Source organism: Alligator sinensis, unplaced genomic scaffold (genome assembly GCF_000455745.1).
Source record: "Alligator sinensis unplaced genomic scaffold, ASM45574v1 scaffold172_1, whole genome shotgun sequence".
Classification (NCBI taxonomy): domain Eukaryota; kingdom Metazoa; phylum Chordata; order Crocodylia; family Alligatoridae; genus Alligator; species Alligator sinensis.
The window spans coordinates 2,055,090-2,079,299 of NW_005842168.1; the positions used below are offsets into that span (position 1 = coordinate 2,055,090).

Sequence of the window (24,210 nt, forward strand, 5' to 3'; positions counted from 1 at the left end):
GTGGAAATCAATTCTATGGACATGTACAATTTAAAAGGCCAACAAACAATCCTATAAATTTCATGGCTTTCATCATCAACACTGGCTATGGTATATAAACAGCAGATGGTTTAGTTAAGCAGCTCATTAAAGGGCTTGTGAAACTGTAGCTCACTGTGAGTCTACTGATACTCACTGTAAAATGGTTTAAAGGAAAATCTTGGCACGTGGAAAACAAATGAAAGATGCATATAGCTGTCTGACTGGACTGTTTACACAGCCATGCACAGAAGAAAGGTAAGACAGGACACTGAAATTGTTATGTTTGATATTTTCGAACAGTGGTGTGAACATCAGACATGTAAATTAACACACAGCATTTAAACAGAAGGCACTGAGACCCACATGTACTAAGTACATCTGAAAAACAGGCTAGAGAAGGAGGGGGCCGAGTCAAGAAACCGAAGCCGTAAAGGTGTCTCAGTTGAAGTGGTCCCCAACTGATCCGAGTCAGAACCCAGGACAAAAGAGGAGTGGCAGAGCCCTTAACACACGTACCATGCACAAGCTGCACTGCTGCTGCTCTGCCAACAGGTTGCCAGGGAGAGTGCACAGCAAGACGAGCTTATCCTTGGAATGACTGGCACTTAATTTGAATGAGATGCAATTAACTTAGAGACCTACACAGCACTGTCCCAAGGGAAAAACTACTAGCACATTTCCTTTCACTTACTTCACAGCTACTGAAAAGGGACTCCTACTAGGATCTCAGAAAAAAAAAAAAAGCTTTCTTCTGGGAGAAATGTCATGTTAGTTGACACCCTAAGAGTCTCTGAATGACGAAATGGGGCAATAGTGAGGTACAATGCAGCATTAGATAAGGGGAATTTTGCAAGAAAGGGGAAAATGTCATTTAAATCTATATAAACAATGAACTTGGAACAAAGCTACAGGCACTATAGATTAAAAAAGGAAGAATATAAAAGCTTAAGTTGCCCCCTTTTTCTCTCTCTTGAAAACCTCAATCTGGGCTTATCTACACAGGGAAGTTAGAGCACAGTAGCTGAAGTGTGAATACAAAGCACAATGGTCAACTGCCCTCATATGCCACGCAGACAATCTTGGTGCACACTGACAATGTCTGTCTGACGCAGCTTGCTCTTCTTTGAAAACAGAGCAAGTACCTCTCACTTATTTTGCAGTAAGCGCATGTCTGTACCATGTCAGACAGTCCTAGGGAACACTGCTGAGAAAACACCACCTGAGAATCATAAACACTCCCTTGAGCACTTGTTCCTGCCTCTGTTCACATCACATGCTGAAAAAAGCATCATGTAGCTTGGGTATGGACCTGCCCAGTGCCACCCTCTACAGCACAGCCAAGACAGAGTGGTGCCGGGCATGCATCAGAAACTAGCTATGTGCTACTTCATCGGCAATCAGCATGTGCAGAACAAGAAGGGCAGGCTTTCAGGGAGGCACCGTCTCCAGCTCAGCAGGACACAGCTTAGACGTGTCCTATGAGCACCCAGATGGAGGGCTAGTGTGAAGTACCTTATGAACTATAAACTGATATCCTACCTTATTATATCTAGTTTCCTGTGTATAAAAGCCTTATGCCTGCTCTACCCAGGCTGCGGGCTCTCGGCTTGTATTTGTGTGTCTAATCTACTTATGGTTGCTACACACAAAACATATAATAATATGCAACTCCAACCTGAAACATACTTACACGTGAGATCGTCCAGCAACTGGCACCGCAGATCAAAATATTCTGTGCACTGAGACAAGAGTCTAAAACAAATATGAATCATTACAAATGGCAACAGTTTTTTTACATAACTGTTTTTATTTACCTTTTCAGACCTTAAAGCATTTGCACAGAGATGCACTGTCCACTCACAATTACACACGCACACTATATAGCTATAAATGTGTGTGTAATTATACAACCTAGATAGATAGATAGATAGATATCATTACACATACACACACACACACACACTTATGGCTACACATACAAATACTGTTGCTTCAAAAAAGATTTCTTCCTAGATGCCAATTTTTTAATTTAAAGTGACATCTCTTTTTTGTCCTCTGCTGACAATGGTATATTAAGGACTAAAGTAATATCAACAAAAATAGGATATAAAAATTGCAGTTCAATATTCATAACAAATTCAGCTCATTAACTAAACGGCATGCTTTACCCAGCGATTCTCAATCATTTTGGACTCAAGGCACCCCTCCATAACTCCTGTGAATTGAGTGGCACTCCATTAAAAAAAACACCTAACTTATTACAGTATTTCTCTCTCTGCAGAGGGGCTGGGAACTGGGGGTGGGGAAAACAGCCAGTTAGGGCCTCAGCCTGAGCTTGTGCTTATCTTATTCTCCTCATACTTCATGACACCCTTCAAAGGATCTTAAGGCACCCCCCTTGGGTGCCCTGGCACCCTGGTTAAGAATCACGGCTTTATCCATTCAGAAAGGTGAATGAAATAGTTTAATTAAAACATAATGGGAAGGATGTAGGCAGTCAGTCTTGCAGCCAAAAGGGCTAAGCAATGTTCAAACTGGAAACAAACACGGTTTGCTGTCTGCTATGACCATATGCAACAAGACTTGAAGATTACTGATTTAAACCTTTGGCAGCTGTGAGCAGAAATTAGCATCTATATTCTTCATATAGGACTGCTGAAGAGTTGCAGCTACCAAGACAGACAGATCTGAATGGGATTTTGAAGTGTTTATTGCCTACTACAAGAGTGGGAGAATAGACTGATGTGCATGTGTAAGGAAATGGGGTGTCCACCCCATGCAGAATTTGGTTCTGTTTCCTGCCAGCTTACATTTTTTTCAGACTTGCCTGAAAACCACTGAAAACATGAAAATTTACCATCTTGAAAAAACATGCATTTAACTTGCCTCTGGTTGATTCCTCTCATGATGCTGGTTGGTGACCATAGAGGCAACTGGGCAGTGAGAATGACGCTCAGAAGAAACTGGTTTGGTTTCTGTACATCTGGATGAGTTGACGTGTCTGTCTGACTAAGGGTGTATAACTGGTCACAGGCAACCCGACGAATCTGAAATAACAGCATAATCACCACATATACTGTACAGTGCATGTTACTCAAGGACATTTGGTTAATTTGCTTAGAAGTCTGCAATATAAATCAGAGACTGGAAAGCTTTGACTTTGGGACCTACAGAACATGGCTTTTTGTCTCCCTCGGTATTCACCTATCCATCTGCAGAGGTTAATGGCCCCCTGAGTTGTCCATTTGGCTTAAGCAGTAGAGATCTGTCTTAGATTCTTAGGTTTAGTCAGCCCAGCTGATCCAGCTAGAGAAATGGCTACAAAATACACCATGCCACATATACTCCTGTCACATTTCCAGCTAAGCAGCATTGTCTCCGAGTCACTACAGAACTAGGGCTACAGAAGCAAACGCTGGAAATTTGATAGATGGCATTCTTCCCTCCAAGGTCTGGGTGAGCCAGTTCTCCTTCTAAATTCCCACAAGACTATGTTAGATGCCTTCTTTTGTTGGGAAACAGACAAAAACAAAAGTCCAACCACTTGCAGTCTTGATGCCTTTCATAAGAAGGGTGCTGGCCAAATCCCAACTAGAGTAACTGCTTACTTAAACTCCCCCTCAGAGATAGCTGTTTGTGGTAGGTGACACAATTATATATATATATATATATATATAAAAAATCAGTGCCCCCCTCCCCCAAGATTAACCTAGGAGATTTAATACTAATGAAGAGAGTTAATACAATATTAAGATTGTAAGATCAGGCATACAAATGACAAGAAATCCCAAAAGCTTAAGGATGACTCTTGAAATGTTTACTTGGGCTAGATAATTCTATATTTTTTGGTATGTTAACAAGAAGTAATGTGAATTGCAATCTTAGACATGGAAAAAAGGAAAGCAAGACCCACATACAACATACACAGCACGTGCAACATAAATGAGTATGGCCAGGGCAACCTTGACTTCTGGAATATCCAGACTCGAGTGCTTGATCTCAGAAGAACAAATTAATTTTATGAGATTATTTGCATTTTGTTATGTTTCAGAGGCCTGGATTAGCACCTAAGAGTTTGTGCTTATCCAAGCCTTTCGGAGCTGCAAATTGCAGAAGAACAGCCACTTGTGACATTTGCAGTCCTGACTGGAAGAATGAGTGTTAGCTTTCCTACCTTGCATAAGTGGTTTACTTTATTCAAACTTGTCAGCACAGTCCTACTTTCAATTAACATTTGGCATGCAAATGAAGCAAACAAATCAAGATTACTTTTAGTAGTATAATACTTTAACAAAATAATTAAATGACACGGGCTTAATACAGAAATCAGTGATGTCTAATTGAGTAATATACATAACATGAATTCAGACACAAAAATGGTTAAAAATGTTGATAGCAAATATTTTTGTCCTGAGTCCAGTTACTTAACCAAGATGTATTGCACTGGGACCCCTAACAAGTGAATGCATTTTAATAATAGCCACTTACCTCAGCACTTGGTGATCCAAGGAGAATGTCAATGATGAAATCAGCAACACAAGGCAAGTTGTAGAAAGATCCTGAGATGAAACAATTCTAGTTAGGGTTTTGTTTGTTTCTTTGCCAGGACTTATTAAAAGGAGTCAATTAATTGTACAATTTATATTTAAGTTCTAATGGGAAAAAAATACCCCAAACTACCAACAACAGGAATGAGAGGTGCACAGGAACTGGCATAGGCCCTGACTTTTCTCCTGCTGGCAAAGACCATGCATTGTAAACATCAAAAGACCAATTTCCTCTTTCTCCCTAAGGTTTCAAATATTTTGCTATGTGAAAGCCAAGGTCTTGAGAAATCATTTACTAAACTAAGCTCTATCTAGTTGAAGTTTTTGCTAAACAACTAGTAAAACCAGAAGCATATGCTTCAAAGTGAAGTTGTAATCATTTAAATACTGAGCTCATTAAAGCTCTATCCATCACAACCTTAACATGCCTGCCAGTGCTGCCCCCAGTCATACTGCATGCTGTGTCTCAGTATATCCTTTCCCCCACAACTAGAAGCATTTTAGGTGTCCCCGTCTCATGGGTTAAATGCGATAGTGATGTCATATCTGTGATGGTCCAGGAATTATTTGAGGGGTAAAGATTTCAGACCTGTAGAATGTCTTGCATTTGAAAGCTTGTCTAACTCTATCCCAACTCTGCAGTTGGCCTAACAAAAGCATTCTAAGAAATCCTTGCCACTCAATGGGTTAAATGGCACTCAGGAGTGTTAGTTAATCTAGCTGTACCAAACAGAGGCAGTACATTGCTTCAGGAGGAAGGTTAGCATAGCCCGAGAAAGCCACTGCCCAGCCTGGTAAGCCCGTGGTCAAGCTGTGGCGTAAAACCTTGGTATTTGTTGAATGAAAGCCTAAGCACATAGGCAGTCTTATAAAATCAATCAGCTTGCTGAATCAGTTAATTTTTTGGACAAGGGTGAGGAAGTGGCAAAAAACCATTCATCTGCCATATATAGTTGCTATGATAGTTTGTGCACTTAACAAGAGCAGCATATCTACACCAGCAGCTGGTTCATGGCAGTTTACCAGGAGGGTAGAATTAATCTCAAATGTTTAGGAGTCATCTGCTCTCATCAAAAGTAACTCTCAGCTATATGCAAGCATGTGATTTATCATCCCAAACTCATCAGACCTCAAGTGAAATCACAATTTAAGACTTCTGTTGTATCCTGATTATTCTGATAAATGTATAACATCACCATGCACAATACAAAATCTAATTAAGTACTGCTTAATCAGAGTCTACTCCATACCTAACTGCTGGCTGCGTAGCTGTAAGCACGTAACTAACAGAGACAAGGCCTCTCCAGCAATCAGAGCATCTTTGGTGGATACAGACTGCTGTCTCACACAGATTCCAGCATGGAGGGCTGTTGGCTCTCCTTCGCTTCCTGAACTGCAATTGCTTCCTGCAACAGGTGAGAAACAAATGCTAAAAATCAATTATTTTCAGACTCTGACCAACATTTTGCCTCTTAAAAAAATATTTCAGTATTTAAGTGCATTTTAAACACAGCACAAGATTTAAGTATCAATTTTAAGTTAGCTCAACTGTGAATAACTTAAGTGTCACACTACTGAAGGGGATTGCTTTTTGTTTGCATTGGATGATTCAGTTTGGTAAGGATGATTCCCTTACCTGAGCTGCTGAGCCTGTTTCGAATCCCAGCAGGAAATAAAGTGTTGCTTTCTTTTATTGGTTGACTGCTCCCCACTAGGTCAAGCCGTCCTGCAGCAGCAGCCCAAGAAAGTCTCATGAAACAAGCCACCGTAGATGTGAAATCATTAACCTCCATAGTCTGAAGAAACAGGAAGGAGTGGTTACCTTTGCCTCATAAATAGCATCCATTAATTAGGAGGAAGGGCAATCTTCAGAGCCACAATGAATTCCCAATCATTTCCATGTCTCTCCCATTAACTGGTCCAATGATGCAATGACTTTTTTTAAGAGGAATTTAGCATGCCTCCCATGAAAGTCATCAGCTTTGACTCCCTTTCTCGCATCTGGAGCTAAGCAGACTAACCTCAAATCATACCAGCTGGGTAAGGAAGCACCAACGTGAGATCTCTACATTAAACATATGGTACTACTACTAAAACAGTTTATAGTTTTTTTAGATTAGACAGTAGAAAAAGGGGTCAAATTATTTCTTTATACCAGTGTGCTATACCACAGAGCCACTCCCAGACTAGGCCTTAAGAAATGCTGATTCTTAGTGTTTAGGAACACAGGTATGTCAACAGGTATGCCATTAGTTGTTCTCAGGCTGTCTTAAGAGCAGATATGGAGGCTGCCCCTAGACCAGCTTCACCATCACATTTTGGGTTTGATGCAGTACTGGCTGCAGACTGGCAGAACCAGATGGGGTGCGCTTGTGAACATCCTTCTCCAGGCACGCTGGGTAAACGATGAACCCCCTTCTCTCTACTGGAGTTAGGTACACATTTGTCCCCTTGCCCCACCACAACATGCCCACCCAGGCTAATGATGAAGTTTTATTCTTATAAAGTTACAGTTAAAAGAAATATTGGTAATTAGAAACTCTGGGGAGATTTTAATCAAGTCAGCACAGTGTTTAGCCACACTGACAAACGGGAACCTGGTCACCTTCTAAATTCTGGTTTCTGGGTGTATAATTCAATCCAATACTTCACTGTTTCCCCTCTGATTTTACAGACTGTACAGTGTGACAGAAAACAGATCATATGTAAAAGAGAATTAACAGAAACACTATATTATGTCTGGGTGTCTTCCAACAACCCTGACAAAGCAGTGATTAGTCACGCCATTGGTTTACTATTTCAATATATTATGGATCTTTTAGAGAGACTAATTAAAAAAAAGTAGGGTGAGCTTTGGGGTAAAGACCTGGATTTTCTCCAAGACTTTTAAATGCTAATTTCTGCAGTTCTCCATCAAACAAGTTTAACCTTCACCTTTTACTGGAGAGTACTGTACTTTAGCAAAACTTGTGCTTACTTGGATTGCAACTCGGGCAGCAGGTATGATCTCTTCCACCCGAATGGAGGATCTGTCAGATACTGACAGCTGTCGGTAGGATGACTTCTCGGGCGTTCCACAAATGGACATCTGTCTGCTAGCCTGCCGGCTCACGTTACGGAAGGGACGCGAGGACAGAGCTTCTACTCCATCCTTAAGGAAATCATCATCTAGTAAGGTAGGCATTGTTTGGCCAACAAGCAAGAACCTGAACACAAAAGAAGTCGGGCCTATTTTTGAACAACAATTGGTGATCAGCTTCATTGCAGTGCTCAAAGGACTGGTTACATTTGGTGACATTAGGCTAATGACTACAAATGTAAATAAAAAGAATAAGTACAATTATAACACAATGAAAAGCAATCCCGTACCTGGCAAGTTGTAGACAGATGGAATAGACTCCCTGTCTTGTTTCATAGTCCACTTCTGAGGGTATGGAGTCTCTCTGCATCACATTTACAACCAAGCTTGAAAAATAAAAACAAAAGGCTTTGTTTAATACAGTATTTTAGCAAGTATTTTTTTTTCCTCCCCCTCTGTCACCAGATCATCAGTTACCGCCAGACTGTAAAGATCCTCAGTTACCAGACTCACACCTTCGGAAATGATAATCCTATGCTGTTTCCAACTGTGCCTCAGCTCCCCACTTCTAGGGGGTAAAATTTAGTTTCAGTGCCTGATTCCAGCCTCTGCTAAAACCAGTAAAAAGGCCAGCTCCTGAGGTAGTTGTGAAATGTCAACATCATTCTAAACTGAAATGAGGCCAATTATTTAGCACCCAAGCACCAGCTACAGCATTAGGAGCCCTGAAAACAGAAAACTAATTCTGCTAAGAATGCATCACTGAATCAGAGTGCAAAGCCATGCACATTGCACTGTAAATAGAAAAGCTGTTCAGTTATTACTGGTGAAAGTAAATCTGCACATAGCTCTTACATAGAAAGACAAAAATGGATTGGATATAGTTGAATAAAATGCTTTGTAAGCATCTTACACTGCATATAATATGATAAAGTCTACTTCAAAATTATACATTAGCACAGACCAGAAAAGGTGTCACAGGGGAAAAAAGTTAGGCATTTACAAGGTCTAACCTTAATCCTCCTGCCCTGAGGAAGTTTTCACAGAAAGATTTGGCACAGTTTCTTGCCATTTCATCATCTGCAGTTGGCATCAGCTTGGAGCTCAGAACCTGAAAAATGCAAAAAGTATAAATATTCTATAACCCATGTAGACAAAAATTATGTACCTGGCACTTTAGACACACTAGAGACTCACCTCACAGTCAGTACTGCCTGTTCCCTCTGAGAGAGGAGACTGTGCAGCTATTCAAGTTACATTCTTTCAAAGCTTTTACTAGTAAGAGAGGCATGAAATATTTTAAAATAGTAAAGGAAGCAGAAAAGATATTATCTGAAAAAGTTTCCCACCCATGGCAAATGGCTGCTATATAGTACAGGGCAAATTCTTCTTATTATTGTTCATATATATGTTTGTTCTTCTTATTGTTCATATATATGGATCAATTAGATGTTCATCACACTGTAAAATGGAATCTGAGCATCCAACAGGATGACCTCCTACACTGCACCTTCCGAATATGGGAATCACGAACAAGTTCCTGGATGGGTCACAATCACCCAACCATTCATCACTGCTAGAAGAGGGTGAAAATGCAACCTGGTTGTAGCATACAGGAATAATACAGGAAAAAAATGGAGAACTACCGAAGGAGGCATATAATAATTAGAAGATTCCTAGAGAAGTTTTCCCAGACACCAGCAATAAGAGCATCGGTCTTTGTTCAAAAAGGGGAAGGGTGGAGAGGGAGGTGTGTGACAGAGGATACTTGTGCCCCTAACTGTACTAAGAATTTCACTTATCATTGACAATGGACCTCCCAACTTGTAATTACTGATCTAGACATCTGTAATGGTGTAAAGAAATGCCCTAACTGTACCAGTATGACTCACTGCTGACAACTGTTATCCCATAAAAGCACCTAAAATTACTTAGTGTTCCAGTGCAGGTAGAGAGAGGGAAGACACAGGTCCCTTAGCAATGACCCATTGGCTGAATTCTTTGGCATTCTCTTTTTATTTAATGCACACACATGAAACTCTGGAAAAAAGTGCACTTGTGGGGTTTGAATCTGTTTAAATCTTTTAGAGTTCTGGGATGTACATGGCTCTCAGGAATACATTTAGAAATCAATAATCTACCACAGGCTTTTAGTCATTGCAAAGCGAATGGAATATTTACAACTAGTTTCCTGCAACTGAGCCTGTGTCCATTATGGCACTAACCCTGGGTGTCTTTAGAACTGCAGTAAAACCCACTGTCTGTCTGTCTCAAAAAAGAAAAAAAAAAAGGTTTCTCTTGGTCCTCCTAGTTGGGTTTTTGTCAGAATTCTTCTCACAGGGACACTGCCACAATTTTTGCTAGCATTTTTCCTAGCTTCCAAATTGTCAAGGTTCCTCATTTTGGTAAAAATAATCCAATTAAAGTATCAAACTGAACACAGCCTGATTTTCAAAGATGTTAAGAACTATTCACTTTTAAAAAGAGCTGCAAGTATCCAGTACCTCTGAAGATCCAGTGAAAGATTCAAATAAATGGCTAAAGAACTTCCATTACATGGGCAGAAAAATACTAACAAAAAAGCATGCATTTGTTTTACAACTGCAGTGATAGAGGCCTAGATTTCTAAGGAAATCTTACAGCAACCTTAAAGCAAACTTCAAGCTCTACGCTTATGGACCTTTTGTCACCATATAGTCTTGCTAGGTTCTTGATTTATATAATGAACTCAGTGTAGGGTAGTTGGTTCTTAGTAACTGAACATATCTTTTTAGGATTCAAATGGTTTAAGTGCTAGAAAACTGAGGCACACCAAGTATTTTCTTACCTCCAAGTTGTAGAGCACTCTAAAGGTGGACATGCCTGGAGCGAAAGATCTGAAGAGACTTTCCAATATTGAGCTAGCACTGGGCTGGTGTTGGTGTTTTGAAGACAAAGAGGGGGATTTTGAAGATTGAGAACTTGATTCTGACAGCAGTGTTTTCTAAAAGAGGAAAGGCACAGAAAAAGCAGCACTTTTAGAACAGTGTATTTCACCAAAAGTAGGCCTTTGAACATCATCTTCTGAAAACCCAGGAACAGCCCCATTTGGAAAACAGCTAGAAATAAATAATTCAATCCTTGAGAACCTTTTACTGCTATCACTGAAGTTTTACATAGCCTGAACCTTTGCATAAGAGTATCCTGACAGAGTATTACAATTTGGATGTTTTAAAAAAAATATTCTTTACCCTATATGAACAAGAACTCTGGATGATTTTAATCCATACCTTTCTTCCCAGAGAATCTAGTTGATCAAGTGCTTCCTGAATAGCTGGGTCAGTAGGAATTAACAGCAGAAGCTTTCGTACTCGCAACGTTATCCTGCAAGTTAAGAGCAGTTTATTCCACATAAGATAGGATTCACTGAGCCACAGAGTGGACTGGAGTCTGCATATTTTTGGAATTATTTTTAAAGAGGCAGCTATTTGGACTCTGCAGTAACAGCATTTCTCTAATGTTTAATAATCATTTAGCTTGTTTACCTTGGCTCCTCTAGGTTGGCAAGCTGATATAGCATGTCAAATACATTACACACGAGAGCCATTACTACTCCAGGAAGGGATTTCTCCTGAGGATTAAGCAGAAACACAATTATAAAGATATTCCCCCTACCTCTCTAAGCTAGTTTATGGACTTCCCATTGAAGCAACTGACCCAAATACAAAATTTGACCCAGGGAAATCTCATCAACTTTCTAGCCCAAGACATTATTTGAATTCCAATATTTAATCATTTACTGTTTCATACACCTATTTCCATAGATTTTTACATCTACCTCAGACAAGAGACTTCTCTGGGCCAGCTGCTAACTCTGAGTTGGAGCACAATGAGAGAGGTGTTCTAATCTTCCCCCATTCTCAGATGTTTTCTTTCACATACTTGAGTTTTATTGGCATAGAATTCCAGAAAAAACTGCTGAGGTTTTATACTTAATTGCCTGCGTGTCATCAAATAATGAAACAAGACTGAGCCTTGCATTTGCTCGAGTCTGAGACTTTGCACTTGCCATAAATACCTAATAAGTAGGTATTTATACACTCAAGTACACAAGTAATGCACTCAATACATGCACATATTTTAAATCTAGTTTGGATTGGATTTAAGTATCTTGTTTTAATTTCAATTTGTAATAAAAGAAACCTTCCTTTAAAAGCATTTACTCAATCCCAGAGGTTTGTTTTTTTTTTTTTTAAATCTTCCCTTCCCTCCCTACTCCTCCTCCCTCCCCCCCAGTCCCATTTAAGCAAAGGATCATGTACCCACAAAGCACATGGGCATTGCATAAGGTTTTCTTTACAAATCAAGTGGATTACAACACTGACTGACAATGCCACAGTCATTTTCATCTATGCTTCTGTCAAAATACAGAACATCCTAATCTTTAGCACCCATGCTATTCAAATCCAAGTTGTCTGGACTGGAATCAGTCTGGTAACTCTGGACTGATTTTGTAATATATACAAATGGAAGCCAGAAACACCCCCCTTTTTAATTCTCATATGTAGCAGAATTTGAAAGCAGTCTTTGGAAGTGAAGGGGGTAAAGCATGAGCTACAACTTCACCACATTTGCAAAGACTAGCTCATGGAAAGTGTCCTGTCACAGCAGGTTTCATCTTATTGTACTGTACCTGTTCCATTACATATGATGAACTGAAGACACCACTGCTATTACTGGAGCTGGCTGAGGAATCTGCAGAGCTCCCTGATGGGGTTCCACTTCCTGATGTTTTTACTGTTAGCATGTGCTCATCTGAGAAGCCCAGCTGGTGGAGCAGCTTCTGATCTTTATTTACTGTGAGCTGCAACAAAGCGTTTACCACTTAGTTTTGGTAGCAAGAATCAAGTTCATTAGATTACTTGTTAATTAACATACCAGACTATCATTTGCAAATATCTGGATATTATCCACAGGAGAATTCAGCAGTTTTGCTATCTTCCATCTGACACTTCCCACAGTTTCATTGCTGTGAGCCTGTAAAATACAATGTTAGTGTGGTGCATGCTGATTAAACAGCAGGGCCCGACTTTCTCTAATGTTCTATTAAAAGTTTATTAATTTTTTTTCCTGCTCCCCTACTATGTATAAGAATATTTTCCACAAGGAGGACTGCCTATATAGGGAAACATTGAAAATGAGATCAGATGCTGCTAAGTGAACAAAACCTGGAAAATTAATATTCTTTACACAAGTTTCTCCATCATCATCCTCTTTCTAGGTCTAAGTACATTTTTAGAAACAGTGGGCATGTCTACATGATATGTTTACTGCAGAGTAGACCACTTAGCTCTGAAGTAAATGTCTCAGTGTCTATACGTGCAGGGCTATTAGGCTGAAGTAAACTAATAAACTGCAGCACCGCATGTGTAGACGCTTATGTGGCTGGCTGGTGCACAAGGGTGTTTCAGTGCAGGGGCTGCCTTGTGGCCTAGCCAGCGCGTCATTAATATGCATGCGTAGACACACCCAGTAAATCCAAGCTAACTGCACTACGTAAAATGTTTATCCAGATCGCAATTCATTCATCCTCAGGATGGGGCACAGATAGAGAGTACTGAACTTTCACAAATAAAATGATCAATATGGTAGGATATAGGTAACCAGTACAGCCATACCTCTATAGTGAAGGTATCTTTGGTAGATTCGTATGTAACATTAAGCGTTAAGAGATGTCCATGGAAAGAGGCACCATGAGGTAGAATAGTTCGAGGAACATAGTAAAGATCCTACAGAGACAGACAATTCTTGAAGTAAAAATATTTTTACAACAGTGAGCTGTAACAAGGATTCTGCTGAACTATAGCATAGATCTGAATAATTTACAGCGCTATTAAAATACTGAAAGGTTTCTTATCAAGCTATGAGACAGACATAAATATTCAAGCACCTTACCTCTATGGTTATCACATAGCGTTCCGCCAAAAGTAGCAGCCTCTCAATTATTACAAGTTTAGTTGACCTAGAGGTTGGGTCCAAAATAAAAGCAGGGAGTAAGTGGCTTAGGCAAAGGTCACCATCACAGATTAGTACTCAGCAAAACCAAGGACTAAATTTGGTGGAGACTAAGAAGTCTAGGTCTACTAAACCGAGATGCTTTGGTAGAGCAGGGTGAAAAACTTGCATTGTACACACTCCATGTATCATGGCTGAGACACTGTACAGTATGCCTAGAGAGACCATTTTTATACCTGGACACTAAAATTGACAGGTTTAGAAATCATTAGATCCCTGAAGGATGAGAAGCCACCTTCCACCATCTTCTATGCCAGGGACTGGCAACCTTTTACAAGCAGTGGGCTGGAACAACCTGGCTCTGGTCTAATGCAGGCCAAGTAGTTTTGGCAGCACATCAGCAGTGGGAGGCTTTCCCCATGCTCAGCTAGGCAGCTGTGAATGTGCCACCATTTTTTTTTCCAGCCTCCCACTCTCCAGCTGCAGCATGGGCACAGATACTAGCTAGTGGGGAGGTGCACTGGGACCAGGTGCAAACTGTGTCCATGCTGCTGCTCTTCTCCTCACTCCCTCTCCCTGCCTCCAGCTACAGCATGGGCAGAGCTGGACGCTGCCCAGCCCCAGTGAAACTCCTGACTGGCTGGAGGCCGTACCCACACTGCAGGTGGCAGGTGTGGTGTTCGGGAGGTGGCAGCAGTACAGAAACAGCTTGTAGTGATCCCGGTGCAGCTCCCCATGGGTTGGAAGAAGCACCTGCACCACAGCCAGGGAACAGGGGTTGGGACAAGCATTGGCAGCTCAGGCACAGCTCCCACTTGCCTAGCCCTGGCATGGGTATAGGCAAATCCCCCAGTCACTAAAATCACCAGGCCCATGTCAGAACAGAGCAGAGAGAACAGGGAGAAGCAGCAGTCATTTGTAGCTGGAAGCTGCCTGGCCTTAGCGCTGGCATGGGCACAGGCACAGCCAAAGTCCTCCAGCTCTGAGGGATGGAGCCAATGGTTTCATGGGCTGGCCATATGCTGCTGACTCCTGTTCTATGCCACAGATGGAATGCATGAAAAGCAGCAACGATCCTAGAGGACTTCAGTGCTTACACTTCCAACCCAATTCCCTATACAGGCTTTTAAAATAAAGCCTTTTCTGAAATCAATTAAATATTAACTGAAATATGTAGCTGAAAAACTACCATTGTAAACAGCCACACACCTGCCCCTAGATAGAAGCATTATGAAAGCAGCTTATCCTGCTAAGAGGAATAGGCAAAGTTGGGTTACTGCTTGCAAATGTTAGTTTATGATATACACTCATTTGTGCTACTTCAAAAAAACCTTTGCTTTAAAGGATGATTGGAGCAAATCCCAATCTCTCATACTAAGAGCAGAGACTTAAAAGGCCCATATCACCAGAAGCACTTAAGTATATTTTAGCTGCCTATGCCAAAGACTGCATACAGAAAACAGCCTTAAAACCACTTCAGAGCCTAAGCTTTTACCAGTGAAGTCCCCTAGGTGCTCAGAATGCTGTTACTTGTCCATGCCCATATCTGCTGTCATCGTGGTTGAGCAAAGCATTTATCTCCTACTTAATCCTGTTGGGATTCACACATGGGGTACTTCTATGCCTCATCTTTTAGAGGGTCCAATTTGGTAATGTGTCCAGAGCACATTTAACATGTTTTATTCAATTCGGAATAGAAGAACTACAGCTTAACCACCTTTCTTGGACGAAGAGATGTAAAGTGCTATAGGGAAAAGCTGAGGAGTTCTGTTTGTTGCAATGACCTGCTTGGTAACCTTGAATCACCCTGAGAATCTGCAAAGAAATCCAATCTTACAGGGTAGACAATAAGGAATACAAAACCTGAGGCTATACTGAGCTGATATATTCTTCACACTAAAACGTATTGCACTTTAAATTTAAACTTGTGTAGGAAGAAGCTCAGACATCTGTTGTATGTTATCCTCTTAAGTGAAGACATACCTGTAGGGAGACTGTACTGACGTTGCTACAGTAGGCATAGCAGTTGCTGTAAGCATTTTTGTAGCCCTCGTAACAGCATGTGTTAATGTTGGACCACCAAGTGCTGAACTGGCTGCCTAGAAGATAAAAGCAGACAAATGTAGAGCTATACATACATTGCACTGTATGTTTCACAGTAATGAAAAGCAAGAACTAAATGAGATTGAAGCCTTTATTGTGTTACTTTAAAGCTTCAACTACATTATGTTACTTTTGTACCATCACTAAGGGGTGGTGGCTCATGAAAGGAAAATCCCCGCTCGTTAAAAAAAAAACTTTAGCATTTTTACCACAATTCATTATTCTAGTGCTCATTTAAGGTACATGTTTGCACTACACACTGAAGTACAAGCAGCTTATTTTAAAATGTAAAGGCCAGTAAATTCTTCTTTATGTATTTTTCAATGAAAGACTTGCAATATTCTGGGAGAAAGGATAGGGTTACACTGTTTAGATCATGAATGACTTTTTGTTACGCAAATAAAGTGCTAAATAAAATGGTGAGTTGTTTAAGTAAAATTACATCAAGGTAAAATGGGATTTCAGTTTGTCACTTACCTCTAATCTCGTATAACAATCAGCAATAAATTTCTTGTGTAGTGACACTGAATCCTTAAGAGATGAAGAACAAGTAAATTAGATTTTTATTTAAAAAAAAACAAAACTGTGAAATGGCCAAATTAAATGACCAGTTATAGTACGCAGAGTACTAAACCTCTGTATGTGTCAAAAATGATATAAAAAAAAAATAGCTACCTTTTTCAGTCTTGGATTTAAATTAATATAGCTATAATTTATGATCAATTGAATGGCTTCATTTGCAATTTCTTCATCAGGAGATTCCATTGCAATTTTCCAAATAAAATCCATTCCTATTAATTCCAGTTTTTCTACACTCTGTTCAAGAAAAAAGAAAACAATGCTAAAATTCAACTTTTGCTAGTTATATATCATAACAATGTATATAATTATAGAAGTTTTATGCCTGTTGGAAAAAGCAATTTCTGGCACACATTAAAAGCTGTTTTGGTGCGTCAGTCAGTATGCTATGAAATAAACTTCAAATCTACGTCATTTAAGACATTTAAGAAGTCTAAACCACTGCATACGTGACATTTAAACAGTGATGCCTGACCTCCCCCACCATCTCAGCCAAACCAAATCAAGACTGAAAAACTAGCAACATTTAGGACTTCCATTCTGCTAAGTAATGGAATTTATTCAAAATATCTGATCATATGCTAACATGCTCATCAAATGGCTTGTACTGATCAAATACTTAAGTCAGACTTGAGGACCTGTCAACAAATATGACAAATTAAGAGTCTGTGATGGGTACAGCAAGCTACTTTTGCTAGTAAAAATAAGAGCAGACAAGGTTAATAATATTAAAAATTTTAAGGATTTCAATATATTGAACTTACTTGTTCAATATATTTGTAACTTACTTGTTCAATATATTCGTAAAAAATTAACTACTAAAAACAACAGGGTTTTTTTGGCTATATGTGAGCAAAAAAGGGTAGAACTTTTCTTTGTTCAGAATACAGTTAAAACAAGGCTCGAGATATAAAATTTTACAAATGACTTACCAATTGAGTTCCCTGCCTCTTTAGTCGATGATCACACAGATTCACATTCTCAAAGAACGTCTTAAATAAACTGAAACCTGCATGTAAAAACGATGCAACTTTTTATTTGGGTTTAGGTCCTATGCTCGTCTTATACACAAACAACAAGACTGAGAACAAGTAGAGACTGACACAATGAGGTTCATTTTAAAGCTGATCCAGTGCCCAAACAGATTTTTCGTACCATTCATTGTGATTTCATACGACTCCAGCTTAAGAATTTTCTCTTTGAAGAGCTGCTGTTGCACGTCACTCTCCAGATCGTGCTGACCTTTTGTAAACCACTCAAAGCACATCTGTGAATGGAGTAGAAAAGCATAAGCACGGGTTCCCCACTTAACATCAGAAGTTCAGCACATCTGATATTGCTGGTACTATAATGATTTAAATCTTACAGTGATTCTAATAAGAAATACTTAAACAATGACAAGGAAAGTTATGCATCTGGAACTACCTGAAATGAATACTACTGCATATAGCATTATTATACTAGGTATCCGTATAAATGCAGAGAATATTAGACTTTATCTTGGAGCAAAAAGTTCAAATTCCACTTTCTACACTACCCAAGCAAAGCAGCATTAGGGATTCCTGGCACTGAGATTACAGCAATCTTTTCCAGGAAACGTTAAGTGACATTTTGTTGTATATGACTCCATGGGTTGAACATTAATCAAGAAATGAAGAGAAACTCTCATATAGAGACGGCCGACCAAAATTCCCTTTCGACCAAATACATGTGTGTTCAGTGCAACATGCTAGTTATTGTTAAAATATAAAACCAGTATCATTCCACACGACTTTGGAAAGTATTTAAAGACAAACAGAAAGCGAGAAAAAAAATTAACTGGAAAGCCACTAACGAATGATCTGTTAACTCCATTCCTCAATCACAGGGAAATCATTTGAAGTTTCTTACCTCACGATCTAACTCGCAAACATCCTGACCAGTCACAAGGCATTCCCAGATTTCCCTGGCACGATTCCAACCCAAGTAGAGGGTGGCTTCTTGCAGAAAAAATGCTAAAAATTTTAGATGTGCCTCTAGGTACTGAAGAGGAGAAAACAGAATCAAGTATAAAGTCTTGTCCTTCTGAGAGAGAACTTTTAAATTGAAAATATAGTTTTGGCCTCAGTTGTTAACGTATGATTGTCTGGAGAAGTAGAAACTGCATCTGCAATCAAATCCATGTAAACAGGCCTGCCCAGAGATTGCTGCAGGGCCTGCTATTATTTCTATTTTAAGCTAAAGATATAATTTGGGGCATCTTTTCAGAATAAAAATGAGCAAAGTAACCAAAAGCATAAGAACACCAGGTTGGCAAGTTCTCTGCTTCTACTGAACCCACATACTAATATGCAAATGTTTTTCTGGTCTGAAGTGGATGCAACCAATTCAAACTACCAGTCTATTAACACAGAACTGCACCAACATTTAACAGTTAAATAATGAATCAAGCTCAATTTATTTATATTACAACTGATAAAATGGATTTTTGGAAGGAGGAAGCATAGCATACACAAGCATATATAGCATCATCCAAGTGTTGAACACACATTCTCATACTTTTTGCTGTTTAAAACACACACAGTATGCTGTCTAGTACCTCCCGGTAGGTGTATCGGCCATCCACTAATGTTGTTCCAACAAGTCCTCCAGGACCTGCTACAGATGCAGCCAATCGATGACACGATATTAGGCTTCCTGTCACCAGCTTCACTATCTCAAAATTTTTCTTCAAATCTTGAATGATGCTCTTCACAAAAAAACAGTAAGGAAAAAATATTTGTAAAACACTCAGCACTAGGCAGTTCTGCACTTCTGTAGAAGTACGAAGGACTTTTGCCTGAGAACGGTGGCATTTTTCAGCAAGCACCGCAGCCCTGCAAAACTCCTCACCCGTACCCCTGCCAACCCCATCTTAAAGCCTTCCTTGAAGGCTGCTATCTTTTAGCATTTGGCAATGAAGCACTGCTCTGAAATTGAGGAAAAGCCAACACCTCAACGCAAAACTGGTATAACACAAAATGTGACATGCTGGCAGACTGGGGTGCCGTTTTAATTTTACTCTCCAAGAATCAAATTTGATTTTATTGGCTCAAAAGGCAATTTACAAGATCATCCTGTTTGATCTAGTCTAAATGAGAGCCATCTTAAGCTCTCCAATCAGGTCTGCATGGCAATGGCACGGAAAACTAAGATAAAAGGACCAGTTCTCCTATAAAAGAGATGACTTGCACATAAATGAACAGCTCGGACCACTAGGGAATTACAATATTAAAAACATGCTATGAAGTCATCACCACTTTATTAGACACTAAAATCAAGCAGAACATAAGTAAGTAATATGTATTCTGTTGGTACAAAGGCAGAAGTCTGATGGGTATGCTGTGCCTTCAAAGATATTTCAGCACATGCTCTTACCTTGTCTTGCTTTTGGTATGTTTGCTTGATAAACGAGCGTGTGATTTCATGGAGCTGACGTAAAGCTGGCACCACCCACACAAACTGGGGATTGTTGTGTTGGGATGACTAGTAATGAGAGAAGTCGAACAATTACACAAGTGCACATGATGAACAACTGACTTATTTACTGTAAAAGCATGTGGAAGCCTGTTTATTCTCAGATACTCCCACCACTGCAGATAACAGCTATTTTCTTTCATAAAAGTGTGCGCTGTCACTTCTTCCTAATTCTTCTTCATATGTAATGAGAGTATCTTTTAGTTTTCCAAACACACAGGGACTAGTTAGCCACTCCTGTTCTTTAGCCTGTGGTCTCCCCTCACCAATAAGAGGTTGTGTAGCCAAGGAATTAACAAAATTAGAGAGAGATGAGAAAGCAGGATGAAAAAACAAGCTCTCTGTAGTCAGGAGGGAAAGACAACAGGACAGGCAACCAGGGCACAGATGGCAACAGTAGCCAGGAACAGCTACCGAGTGAAAGATCAAGTTTAAGAAGCAGGAAGAGGAATCAGGGAAGAAATAATTTAAATGATTCAGCCCGCTGATTTAGGATTAAGCAGCAGTAGGGAGGTAATCAGTGGCTGTCTCAATGTGATGTTGTAGAGCTGCAATGGGTCTATAGATGAAACACCACATTTATTTTTGAAAAATACTGCTACATAAGATCAAACCACAAGCTAAAAATCCTCATGTTGAAAAACTGCTCAGAGCTCTGCTGGGTGAGGCCTTCAGGAACCTCCCCTTTCCATTAAGTTTGACCACAGAAGTTAGCTCACTAAGCTTTTGTCTGTGAAGGTAGTATCTTGTTTCTGGTTTAGATACTAACTACCAATGCCACATCGCCATTTAGAATTCCAAACCGATGGACAAAGCTACCCTGACTTCACACCTTTGGAAGTACTGCTAGGCTTATTTTGTAATTATTCAGATATTATTAAATTTCCTCTCACTCTCATGAGTAATTGCACATGTGTTTATGATCCACGCTAGCAGAGGCCTGGATTCAGATACTGCAGAAAGCTGTAATATGGTTTAAGGATACATTTAAGAGAAATTGCTAGTGAGAACAGGAAAGGAAGGATTTCAACAAATATTCTCCAGGACAGAGCCTGAGATTTGCACTCAGTGCTAGGGAAAAAAATCTCTTGCTAGCAAGGAAGTCAGCTATCTTGGCACCTAGGAATAATGGTGGTGCTAAAAATCTTCTTGGGCTGCTTTGGGAAAAGAGAAAAGGCAGTTCCAAATTGCTGTAGTTCAGCATACGGGGAAAAAAGGGCCCAAACTAATGAAAAGCCATTTCCCTTTACAATGGCACATTTTAGACAAACCAAGAAGACAGAAGCATTCTTGCAGGCTGAAAGAAAGACCATGTGATACAAAGATAGCATGGTTAAGTGTGGAGGAACAGTTTAAGACCACATGCCATGAGTTCACATGGGCAAAACCCTCCTTTCTCACTCTTTAGAAGCATACTTTTGTGCTGCCCAGGAAACATCTTGGCACATTCAGCTGCAAGAATGGATGGTTTTTGTTAGGCATAGAAAGTGTTTCCTTAAGCCCAGACCATTACTGAAATTTAAAAGCCAATATGTGTTTTGATATTTGTCTGACAGATACACTAGAAAACATACTTCACTTTCAAACAAACAAAAAAAGAGGATAGTTTACATTTAAGGAACATACTAAAATACTGACATACCTTAATAGCAGTTCCATCTGCAAATTCTAACCTTGAGTCCATCCTTGCAGTTTTCCCAAAAACTGATCACTCCTTCGGCTAGAAATTTGTTTAAAACAAAGGCAAGAGACTTACTATGAGTCTCATAATAAAACTGGATCAAACAAAGTGTACCCCTCTTGTGGACTCCCCAAGGTAAGAACTTACAGATGGGACAAGGGTCAAATTGTGCCATTTGATAGAAGAGGGGATAGGGCAATATTAAGACTTTATAGAACATGCCACTTTGGGGAAAAAGATAATCCTAAGGACAGACCAACCCTTTTAATATCTTCAATGCACTTGATGATGTAGCTTCTTTTGATTGCCTCTTTCACTGCATAAGCATCACTAAGGATTGTCAGATGTTCCTCCAAGGCCTGCTGAATTAGATTACAGGGTAATGTTGGAAGATGGGCCAGTTCCCAAAGCACCTCCAAGACCTACAAAGACAATATACAAGGTTAGGCTGTGACCAGCAATTACAAGGATATCCAACCGTATCCTTTATCTAGCAATGGAAGAAGGTATTTCTCATGCCTTTCCGGTGGTTGTCTCAATGCGCGCTTCCCGACCAATGCGTCCTATAAGGCTCAGTAGTTTCTGTCGCACTCTATCGCTCTCAATCTCCCAACTCTGCAGGGCAAAGAAATATTATTTTTATGACAGCAGCAAATATGTAACCAACATGCAAAGTTCCAAAGCTCTTAATTGCTTTCATCTGCTCTTTAACAGTGTCATCACCAAAATATTGAAAGGCACGCGTTTTAAATGTGCCAACTCCCATTTTCGTTATTGGGAATTACATAACTCATTCACTAAACGCGTTAAAAACACAGTACAAGCAGATGCGATAATGAAATCTTTTCTTGAAAGTACTTTTAGCACGGACAGAGAAAGGTTTTAACTATTTGAGACTTAAGCAAGTTAATTGACAATATAATAGGAACGGACAGCAATTTTAAGTACATATTTTCATCTTAAGGTCAGATTCAATGTTTTGATAGAAACTGCTATTCAAAAATGGTATTTGTAGACGGGAGACTCAAACATATCGAATCCCTGTTTTAATAAGAAATTTAAATTCAGATGAAAACTTACATTCTGAATAAGAACAAACAGATGATTAAGTTGATCAGAGCTGAACTTCACAGCAGCTGCAGCAATAATAGTATGAATGTTTTCAATCACAGTGGATGATTGTCCTGACTGAGAGGAGGGAGAAAAGGAGACAAAAGCTACTTTTTGCAATAATCAAACGAATAAAATTTTAAGATGGGACTTCTACTATACAAACTTCAGTGTAAATACCTTCCAATATCTAAGGAAAGACAGATGAATGAATGATTCCTCATTTCATTACCAGGCAAATATTGAGAAAAACCTTTGTACAGTAACAGAGGGCAAGTTTTTCAGTCTGACAAGACCCAAAAACAGCCATAACAGTGACCAGCCACAAATGGCTATTTGGTGAAAAGCGCTATGTTATCTGCAAATGTTCTGGGGTGGCACTAGATCCTCTGAAGGGTGACCTGAGGTGCAAGGAGATAAGTGTAGCCTTTGGCTTGTCTGTGCTGGGTGATTTCCCCACACCCAGTGCCTGGCCCCTCTACAAGGATATAGCTTTAGAAACTTTGTGCCATTCAATTCACAGAAGTTATGGAAGAGCATCTTGAGTTCAGTGAGGAGTGCCTCGAGTCCAAAAAGATTGAGAACCACTGGTGTAAATGCTATAGGCAAGGAATGACTTTATATTAAACGACCGCTTCCAAAAATATTTTGTATTTCCCTGTTTAACTTTATTAACCTGTTTAACCTTATTTTTTAAGGGGAGACCAACTATGGACAACAAGAAAGATTTCTCCCTACCTTTCTGCCACCTGATTTACCTCCCTACCTTTCTGCCACCTGACACCACCAGGCAGGGACTCCTGCCTGATCTGCACATCAATGAGCAACTCAAAGATACTCTCATGGACCCAGAGGGACAGACTTCCACTTCCTCTGTGCAAAAATGAAGTTTAATCCTACCTATGCGGATTTTATACCATCTTTAATTTTCTCTGAGCCTGAGGAAAGAAAGGTGTGCGCCAGAAAGCTTGCAGAAAAAGATATATTTTTTTTAAATGTCTTAGTTGGTTTAATAAAAGGTATCATCTCTGAAAACAAGAGTTCTGAAGTTCTCCATTTCTTTTTGTCTCAGACCAATACGACTACTAAATATATCCCCGAAGCATGAAAACACTGGCATTCAAACAGGAAGTTACTGAAGCTCTCTGTAACTGGCTCAATAACCCTCTCCCCAATCTATTTTCTGATCCATAATAATAATTTTCTGAAGCCATTCACAAAGGCTGTGCACAAAAACGATCCCATCTACTTCCAGTTATAAGCAGGGATACTGGTTTTCTCCATTTAAAAAAATCACAGATTCTCTGATAAAAATGGCAAATTCTCCCATTCAAATCCCCAAAGTTTGCATTTTTCTGTGATTAAAATGAAACGCCATTATATATACAAGTATCAGTTGATCACAATATTTTATTGATATATTTACAATTTTAAAGTAACTTGGAAGCCTACTAGTGCCTCAACCGCTGTAATAAAATAAATTATAAATACCTATAAATGTTGGCGTTTGATTTTGGGTTTTTTTAATCACAGAAAAATGAGTTACCCCTGCCCTCTTTGCTCACCAGGATGTGGATCCAGGCAACCCCCCCCCCCCCCCA

General features: G+C 39.7%; 1 protein-coding gene across 1 annotated transcript in view; it reads right to left on the minus strand.

Annotated features, from left to right (window-relative positions):
• USP24 (ubiquitin specific peptidase 24) overlaps positions 1-24,210 on the minus strand; it is a 96,107-nt gene that overhangs the window by 28,550 nt on the left and 43,347 nt on the right. Inside the window, exons 14-39 of the mRNA XM_014520902.2 lie at positions 22,580-22,687; positions 22,019-22,114; positions 21,760-21,921; positions 19,720-19,827; positions 18,902-19,051; positions 18,214-18,345; positions 17,479-17,590; positions 17,256-17,332; positions 16,420-16,560; positions 16,222-16,275; positions 15,625-15,740; positions 13,582-13,648; positions 13,305-13,415; positions 12,565-12,663; positions 12,320-12,490; positions 11,172-11,257; positions 10,917-11,010; positions 10,475-10,630; positions 8,661-8,758; positions 7,938-8,033; positions 7,546-7,774; positions 6,205-6,364; positions 5,819-5,974; positions 4,510-4,580; positions 2,908-3,068; positions 1,712-1,773 (exon numbers count right to left, since the gene is read on the minus strand). Coding sequence (XP_014376388.2) covers positions 1,712-1,773; positions 2,908-3,068; positions 4,510-4,580; positions 5,819-5,974; positions 6,205-6,364; positions 7,546-7,774; positions 7,938-8,033; positions 8,661-8,758; positions 10,475-10,630; positions 10,917-11,010; positions 11,172-11,257; positions 12,320-12,490; positions 12,565-12,663; positions 13,305-13,415; positions 13,582-13,648; positions 15,625-15,740; positions 16,222-16,275; positions 16,420-16,560; positions 17,256-17,332; positions 17,479-17,590; positions 18,214-18,345; positions 18,902-19,051; positions 19,720-19,827; positions 21,760-21,921; positions 22,019-22,114; positions 22,580-22,687 — 3,073 coding nt within the window. The remainder of the gene's footprint in view (positions 1-1,711; positions 1,774-2,907; positions 3,069-4,509; positions 4,581-5,818; positions 5,975-6,204; positions 6,365-7,545; positions 7,775-7,937; positions 8,034-8,660; positions 8,759-10,474; positions 10,631-10,916; positions 11,011-11,171; positions 11,258-12,319; positions 12,491-12,564; positions 12,664-13,304; positions 13,416-13,581; positions 13,649-15,624; positions 15,741-16,221; positions 16,276-16,419; positions 16,561-17,255; positions 17,333-17,478; positions 17,591-18,213; positions 18,346-18,901; positions 19,052-19,719; positions 19,828-21,759; positions 21,922-22,018; positions 22,115-22,579; positions 22,688-24,210) is intronic.